General features: G+C 39.1%; 1 protein-coding gene across 1 annotated transcript in view; it reads right to left on the bottom strand.

Annotated features, from left to right (window-relative positions):
- The window catches only part of AKT3 (v-akt murine thymoma viral oncogene homolog 3), a 402599-nt gene extending 396911 nt beyond the window's left edge, over window positions 1-5688 (bottom strand). Inside the window, exon 1 of the mRNA XM_006871278.1 lies at window positions 5597-5688. Coding sequence (XP_006871340.1) covers window positions 5597-5642 — 46 coding nt within the window. The 5' untranslated portion in view covers window positions 5643-5688. The remainder of the gene's footprint in view (window positions 1-5596) is intronic.
- Between the last annotated feature and the right edge of the window lie 3959 nt (window positions 5689-9647).

Raw genomic sequence — 9647 nt, 5'->3', positions numbered from 1 at the left:
GAAAAAGGAGGATGAGAATGGTTATACAACTCAAAGAATGTAATCACTGATACTCAATTGTACATGTAGAAACTGTTGAATTGGTATATGTTTTGCTGCATATATCCTCAACAACAAAATTAATTTTGTAAAAAAAATTATTTATGAATAGAGATTTCAGGAAAAAAGATTAATATTAAAACTAAGCACTGAAATTTTTATATTTGCTATCTCCTATTATGGTATGGTGATGTAGGATAAGCACCAGATCACATGGTTGATTTGAACAGAAAGGTCTGTGGTTCAAACTCACCAGCTGCTCCTCAGGAACTCTATACAGAGTCACTATGAGTCAGAAACAACTCAACAGCACCTAACAACAAAGTACATTATAGTTTAGAAACACTCCTAGACACATTATCTTAACCACACTGTGAGGTACAAAAGATAAATTGTGTTTCTTTTCAGAGAAGTACACCAAAGTTGAGGGACCTGCCCAGCCCACACAGTCATTAAGTAACAATGATCTTTTAAGAGAAAATTCTCTGAAACAAAAGATAGTCAAGCACCGTTTGGCACGTATTGAATTTTACTTGACTATAACCCAGAATCATTAAAATAATACTGAAATCTCCGAAAGAATAAATTAAGGGATGGTGGAGGGAAAAATGCCAAATTAGGTTTCTCCCTATTAATGCTTTGAAGTGTTAAGGTTAAATATTATCATAAACATTACCATCACAAATCCTCATTTACTAAGGTACATTTATCATAAATGGAGGGAAATTAAGTAAATTGTAAACATAGATAGTGGATACACAGAGTTGGGAACAAGAGCCACATAACCAACGAAACTATGAGTAAACCCATTACTCCATTTGTGCAACCTAAAAAGACAGATCCAACACTTACAAGACACTAAAGAGAGTGCTGGTGGCTAACCACAAAGCCAGCAGTTCAAACCCATCAGCCACTCTGCAAGAGAAAGATAAGGGTTTCTGCTCCTGTAAAGATTTACAGCCTCAGAAACCCTACAGAGTCACCAAGAGTCAGAACCAATTTGATGGCATACAACAACAACATCATCAAAAAATAATTAAACAAAATTCTCCTCTCAAGCGAAAAAATGTAAAAATACAATAAAATTACTGTTTTGAGATTGAAGATTATATCGTATCTATAAAATAAGAGCAGACGACTATGAACTAGAAAAAAAAAAAAAAAATGTCACTGAGTCTATTTCAACTTTTGGCAACCCAATGTGTATCAGGTCCCGCATTCTGCTTGTGCTCTTCTCCCTTGATGGTCCTAGGGTCCTCTGTTTCTGGACTGGATGATTAACAAAAACCCCTGTTTTTATTACAAAACTTCTACCTTTACAACTGTGACAGTCACAATTAGTCATGATAACAATTAACTCACTATTGAATCATAAGAATCTTATCCCCATCTCTTTTCACCAGACCCATCTAGACAAGATGAAAACTAATCAGTATGAACTCTTTCTTCCCCAACACATTCTTAAACTAAACTATATCATGAAACTTTGTAAGCCAATCACTTCTTGCCTTTATAGCCCTCCTCCCCGTCTTTTAGGTAGCCAATGTCTAAGTTGCCCGTCCCTATCTACCCTGTGTACAGAGGGGATAACACTGATACTTGATCTGAAGACTCCTTCCCTCGCTATTGGTATTAAGAGTATACACCTCCATGAGTATAGGTCAGGTTCATCATAGTGTAGCAATTTATCCTTGTTTCCTTTATCAAAAAAATGGGCTGAATTCAACCACAGTCCATTGACTCCTGTTGACCTGGAGATGAAAGAGAGAAGAGGAAAGACTGGTTGATCCAAAGTGTGGTGAGACCTGGGGACTCCTGAGCCCATGGACAAGGACATAGCCATAGAGGGCTAGAGCTGAGAGTGAAGCATCCAGCTGATATGAAGTGAGGGGAGATGCACAAGAACACCCAAACTTGCAGACAGTACCCATTTGACCTAGCCTCAATGGCTTAATAATCAGAACTCGACTAGTGGAAGATTTTTAAAAACTTTTTTTTTTTTTTTTTTTTTAAATAAAGGAAACAACACGATGTGTATCATAACAAAATTGTTCCACAGGGGTTTCACTGACTGGTTTTCAGAAAGAGAGTGACAGTCTTTTCTTTCAAGGCACCTCTGGTGGGTTTGAACCAGCAACCTTGGGATTAACACTAAAAAATAACTGTATGCACCACTCAAGGGCTCCATGAAATATAAAGACCTCCCTGAAATATAAAGTAATAGCTAAAGTAAAAAACTCAACAAAGGGCTAGAATATTACAAGTCAAGGAACTCTTCTAGAACCTAACCAAAAAAAATACAAATACAGGGAAAGTAAAAGAAAAATTAAGAAACGGGATTAATAAGTGATCTCCAAGAGTACAAAAAATGTACAAAAAGTGTCTTGTTGTTAAGCTGTCGGGTCGGTTCTGACTCACAGTGACCCCATATGAGTCTCTATGAGTTGGAACCTCCTCAATGGCACTTAGCAACAACATAAATACAACATTTTTTGTACTTTTTTTTACTGTTTACTGCTTTTCAGAATGAACAAGCGCAACTATGATAAACCTTGACAATATTAAATGAACGTTACAGCTGATACAAATCAGCAAGGAAATATGAGAAATTCAAGTGGGATATGATAACAGGGGCTGACTTCTTGAGTTTACAAAGTGGCATGTTCAGAGATGCTAGAGAAATACTTTCTAAAGTTAACTGTCCAAGAACTAGAATTGTAACTATAAACAAACAACAACCAAAAAAAAAAAAAAAAGCCAAAGGCCGCAACAACAACAAAAAAAACATACTTACCAAAAATTGTGAGAAAATAAATAGATTTAAGAGTCAAATTCTTCTATGTTCACAATGGGGAAAACATTACTTAAGACTAATTAGCCAAAACATCAAGTTTAGAACATTACATATAAATAGCATAAAATAATCAAAATTTAAAATAGAAAAGTTCTAATATGGTTAACTTTGAAGAGTGAAACTAATTTGAAAAGATAGAGAGTGAAAAGATTTTTTATGTCATTCAAGTATCTTTGAGTACTTTTCAAATTCTTATTTTTATACAATAGGCTATTAATTCTCTAAATAAACACCTCACACACACACAATCATTACACTCTCTCTCCCCTGGCCAGTGAAAGGACCACTAATAAATTTTTCTTCATTTATGCCTTTTCCTATGTTCCATGCATTATGTACCAACCTTCTGTCATGATATTTCAGTCCATATGTTGTTGTTGCTAAATGCCGTACAATGGGTTCCGACTCACAGCTACCCTGTAAAGGTTTCTGAGGAGTGGCTGGTGAGTTGGTACTGCCAACTTCATGGCTCAAACCAACCTTGTAGTCCAGTGAATTATCCTGCAGCGCCACACCAAGACTCTTTTCAGTCCATATACAATTAATTAAATAGACAGAAGAGCCACCCTAATTGCCTGATAAAATGTGGAGGGTATGAGAAGCTTACATTTGTGTCTGAATACACATTCACATCCATTATCTCATTTAATCCTAACAACAATCTTGTAAGATCAGATTTTAGATATTAACACACTTAAACTCCAAAAGTTTTAAATGATTTGTTACACACACACCCCTAAAAAAATAGGAAAACAATGTAGACAATCTAAAAAATAAACACTACCACAAAAAATTATACAGCACTAAAATCTGAAAATGTTGTCCAAATGTACAACAGTACATGGAAGAAATGAAGCAATAGAAATGGTCAGCACTTCAGTAAACAGTTTGGTAGTTCTCATACATTTAAACATAGATTTCTGGCAAAGTTACATACATACTTACCACACAACCCAGTAATCTTTTCCGCTGGTAATTACCCGAGGGGAGGGGCACATATAAGCACACAAAGATATGTAACTGAATGCTCATATCAGTTTTTGTTATAATAATGGACTTCTGGTATGGCACTGTAGGATCAGCACTGGACTGAAAGCCACAAGTTTCAAACCTTGGAAACCTTATACAGGGTCGCTATGAGTCAGCGTGTAACAACAACAAAATCTTTTCTTTTTTCATAATAGTCAAAAACTGGAAACAACCCAAAGTCTATCAATCTGTGAAGACAAAAACAAATAGTGGTAGATCCAGATAACGGAACACTTGTTGTTAAGCGCCATTGAGTTGGTTGCGACCCTGTATAAGGTTTCCAAGGAGCAGCTGGTAAGCTTGAACTGCAGTTCAGCACATTAACCCATAGAGCTATACCAAGACTCCAAATGGAACACTACTGAACAACAACAACAAAAAAAAAAACTACTGATATAAACAGCATAGATGAATTATGAAAGTATTATGCAAGGTGAAAGAAACCAGAAACAAAAATTATGAATGTCTGAATACATTTAAGGGAAATTCTAGGAAAATAAAATTGTAGTAACGAAAATCAGATTAGTGGCTACTAGGGCTGAGAAAAGAGAACTGACTGGAAGTAGAACCAAAGGAACTTTTGTAGGTGGTGACAATGTTCTATATAACTGTAAAACTGGCTACAGAACTGTTTCTACATTAGTCAAAATTCATCAAACTACACACTAAAAATTAGTCAATTTTATCATATATAAATTATACCTCTATGAAGAAGATTTTCAAAAACACATAATGCATGGAACTATTATCAACAACTTTTCAGCAGAGGTCTTAGCCACAGGCATTTAATAATATGAAAATAAATATAAACGAGGTAACTTTTAACCAGACAATATATCAGGAACCAAAAAATTCTGAAAATGGAACTGTTCTTATCCTACTCAATTTGACCATGTGGGTCATCAGTAGTCTAAACTAGTCTCAACTCCAGGTTTCTAATAAAACACATTGACCATATAAATAGGTGATCTCGCAAAGTATACATTAAGCTATATGATGTGTTCACCCGTTAATTAAAAAAAAAACAGATGCATCTGAATTATCCAAAGAGTGAATGAGAAATAAATACTAAAGTATATTAATAAACTTTGAAATTAAACAAATGTTATTATTTTAAAAAACAACTTTTTATCATCTAGCTTCCTAGTTTAGTACTTGACCTAATTTATGAGATAGCATAATCCACAAATTTGGGGGCAAACCTTCCCCCATTTACTACTTTAAGCCCATCCTGTGCCACCATCCAAATAAACTTCGTATAGCTGAATACTTTTATTTATACGCTTACATATTTTTAAATGCATTCAAGACACTTTTCTAGATAATAAATCATTTTAAGATATGTGAATACCCACTGAAACATTAACTCTGCAACATAAATATACACAAGTCACAAAGTCAAGCCTGACTTCACAACTATATTGTAAATTATTAAAATCAACAATTAAAAAGAAATTTCTAAATAATGTCAGAATCAGAATCCCAACACATATGTTAAATCTCATTTTGTCCTTATTGGACTTAGTATGTTACAATTTACTTTGCTAACAGAATCACACACACACACACACACACACACACACACAGACATCAATTTCCAGCACACCACCTTTTAGCACTCTTACAAACCATATAATTTGTGGGGGGGGGGGGGGGGGGTGGTTGAGCACTTACCCCTCTTCTGAACCCAACCTTCTTTCACAATGGTAACATCGCTCATGATGGCTCCCCTCTAAGCCCCAACTTAGAGAAATGGTACTTTGTGATTTCAGCTTTGGGTTTGGATTCTCTGCTTCTGCTGCTGCTGTTGCTCTTCCCACTCTCCACTCTCTAGTGATGACTCAGCCTGGAAGGAAGTATTGAAGAAAGAAATTCTTTTTTTTTTTCCATCCTTGCAACTCACATAGCAATAACAAACAACCAATTCTTTGTAAATGTCTTCAACTGGCTTGACCTCACATAAAAGTCTAGCACTTCAAACTGGGGAACTTATTTATTAAATAGTTGTACAACGAATGCAGTTCCCTGGTCTTGTGACAGATTTCAAATGATAGTGGAACTTTTACCGTAGGACGTTGCAACAAAAAATGTCTTAAGAAAATCACTCACACCCACACACTTAATATAGGAAATTTCTATAGTAATATATCTGAGATGAAAGTTAAGTGGCCAAAAAGTAAATCTTCATGTATGCCTATTTTCAAAATCCCTGTAACTTCAGAAGGAATTATGAATATTTTTAATTGCTGTCTTTTATGAAAAGTACAACATGCTGAAAAAACAACATTTATTTAGTCTTACTCTGCCTTGTTCCAAGAAACATTTTAGACAGATTATAATATATACATAAAACAAAATCAGTTATTTAAATAAACAAGTAAAACAAAGGGAATAATATCATAGAAAAAATATTGAGTATTCAAGATGTGTCAAAAATAGTATAAACCCAAACCCACTGTCGATGAGTTGATTCCAACTCGTTGTTGTTGTGAAGTGCCAACTCATTAGGGACTATAAAGGGTTTCAAAGATGGTAAATCTTTAAGTGAACAATTAGCTTCATCTCTCTCCCTTGGAGCGGCTAGTGGATTTGAACCACTGACCTTGCAGTTAGCAGCTCAATGCCTAACCCACAGTGCCACCAGGGCTCCTTAAAAACTGCAATAGCTAATTTCGTATTCTCAAGTAAACTATTCTAGGGGACTACTAAGAGCCCTGGTGGCACTGTGGGTTAGGCATTGGACTGCTAACCGCAAGGTCAGTAGTTCAAACCCACCAGCAGCTTTGCCAGAGGAAGGTGAGTCTGACTGCTCCTCTAAAAGATTTAGTCTCGAAAACCCTGTATAGGTATAGGGTCCCTGTGAGTAGGAACTGACTTGATGGAAAATGGTCAGTCAGTAGGGTCAAGCAATGGCCACAGCTGCTAATTAATGAAACAATTATGTTTTATATGTTGTTGTTGTTGTTAAGTGCCATCGAGTCGTTTCCGATCCATAGCGACCCTGTACAGGGTTTCCGAGGCCGTAAATCTTTACGGGAGCAGAATGCCTCATCTTTCTCCCGCGGAACAGCTGGTAGTTTCGAACTGCTGGTCTTAAGGTTCGCAGTCCGATTCGTAACCACTATGCTACCAGAGCTCCACTGCCTTTTGTTGAAATTTGGAGTCACAGAGACCCTATACCATTTCCGAGACATTAAATTTGTAACGTGAATAGACATCGTAATTTTCTACGGGGAGCGGTTGGTGGGTCTAAACCTTGAGGTTAGCAGCCCAATGCTTATTCCACAGCTCGACCAAAGGCTCCAGTTGTTATTGTCATCGAGTTGGTTCCGACTGATTGCGACCCTGTAGAGAGATATCTAGGAGTGGCTGGTGAGTTTGAAGCACCGACGCTGCGATGCAAAACCACCTTGCAGTCCAATGCTTATCCTACAGCGCCACACCAGGACACTAAGGGTTCCAGTTGTTGATTAATGCCGTTGAGGCAACTCTGACTCATAGTGACCCTGTCTAGAGTTTCAACGGAGTGGCTGGTGGATTTGAACGCCCACTGTGCTGTTCAAATCGAAAATTGCGGTCCAATGCTTATCCTACACTCCACACCAGGGCTCCAGGACTCCTGTTGTTGCTGTTGTTAAGTGCCATCGAGTCAGTTCCGACCCATAGCGACCCTATACAGGGTTTCCGAGAGTGTAAATCCTTACGGGAGTAGAAAGCCTCATCTTTCTCCCGCGGAGCGGCTGGTAGTTTCGAACCGCTGACCTTAAAGTTCGCAGCCCGATTCGTAACCACTACGCTACCAGGACGCCTAGTACCCTCTTTTTTGTTACGTGTGGTACAATCGGTTCCCACTCACAGTGACACCAATATAGGGTTTCCGTAGAGCAGCTGGTTTATTTGAACCACTGACCTCGCATTTAACAGTCCAGTGCTTATTCTACAGTGCCACACCCTATTGTTGCAATGTGAGGGCCAGTCAAATTCCAACACATACCAATCCCATTTTGGTTTGCAAGTCGTAAATCTTTGTGAGAACAGAAAGTCTTATTTTTTTTTCACCGGAAGCGGCTGGGGGTCTTGAACCGCCAACACTGTGATTCGCAGCCCAGTGCTTATCCTACAGAGCCACGATGCTCCCCCACCCCAGCCCAACTCACCCCTTAGAGTTGCTAAAATAACCTGAGAATACTAAATCTAAGTAGTATAGAAGATCTTAAGAAGCTCTGTTGGCACTGTGGGTAGGCACTTGACTGATAATCACAGTCCAGTGGTTCAAAACCACTAACTGTTCTGCCAGATAAAGATTAGGCAGAGTCTGTTCCACTAAATGATTTAGTCTCAGAAACCCTATATAGGATACCTATGAATCGGAACTGTCTCAAAAGCAGCGGGTTTACCATATGGACAACAGATTATGTTCTACATTGCTCAGTAGGGGAGAACAATGATCAAACTCACAACTGCTAATTAATGAAACAAGGATGCCTTACATATCCACTGCCATTGAGTTGATTCGGACTCAGCAATCCTATAATAGGATTTTCATGGCGCGGTGTTCCGGTTTGTACGGTCAACCTTGCGGTTAGCCGTCCAACGCTTATCCTACAGCGCCACACCCTCTCAGAGTTGTTAAAATAACCTGCTAAGTACGTATCAAAGTCTCTTAAGGAGCTCTGGTAGGCAGTCCAAACCCACCAGCTACTTTATAAGAGAATAGGAGGCTCTCTGCTCCCATAGATTTACAGCCTCAGAAACTGTATAAAAGGTTTTTAAAGGGTACTACTATAAGGTCCATTTTAAGGAGCTCTGGTAGCTTGGTTACGAGCTATACCAGCCGATATACGGGAGAAGGATGAGGTTTTCTGCTCTCGGAAATCCTATGTAGGAGCGACTCCACGGCACACCACCACCACCATTGGGTCTATTTTACAGATAGGGAAATTGAGGCTTACCGCAGCGTCTTCTGCAGATGGTGTCAACCAGCACAGTAACTCCAGTGTCACACCCCCATTGGTTTTACCTTCAGTGGGCGGGCTGACCAGAGAACCTCCCCTAGTAGGCGGAAACCACCCCAGCCAATCCACCTCAGGCAAGATCTAGTCCCGCTCCTCTCGGAAACGCCTCTCCTCTCACATTGGCTGTCCTCTCTGACCAATGGCGCAAGAGCAGCCCAGCCACCCGCATCCTGACTGGTGGGGTAGTCAAGAATTACCACATTTGGTGACTGCACTAGGTGACCCATCCCCCGTGGGGCCCCATCCCCTGTGGTGCCCCATCCCCCGTGGCGCCCCATCCCCCTGTGGCACCCGCCATTCCGGCACTACGGACCCTGCGGTCATTTTTATATTACCTCTTCTAAGTGAGAGGTACTTTACACATGTAACCACACCACAAGTGGCGCCACTGGTTTGCAGAAATTAAGCAGTTTGTCCAATTTGGACACAAAAAGATAGAGCCAAGATCTGAACCGGAGCTGCCAGACTCCAAGCCTGCATTGTTAACTGACTACAAAACAGGTAAAGATAAAATGCCAGAGTAAGCCAAGTCTACATATTTGTGAAAGAAGGACCATAAACTTTCAGAAAAGCATTGCAAGTAAGAAGACACAAGCAGCTTCCATTTTTACAGTATATATAAATACATACAAGGAGCTCTGGTAGCGTAGTGATTACGAATCGTGCTGCGAACCGAAAGGTCAGCAGTTCAAAACTACCAACTGTTCTGC

The sequence above is a fragment of the Chrysochloris asiatica genome, unplaced genomic scaffold (genome assembly GCF_000296735.1).
Source record: "Chrysochloris asiatica unplaced genomic scaffold, ChrAsi1.0 scaffold00165, whole genome shotgun sequence".
Classification (NCBI taxonomy): Eukaryota; Metazoa; Chordata; class Mammalia; order Afrosoricida; family Chrysochloridae; genus Chrysochloris; species Chrysochloris asiatica.
This window is presented reverse-complemented; position numbering and strand designations above follow the sequence as displayed.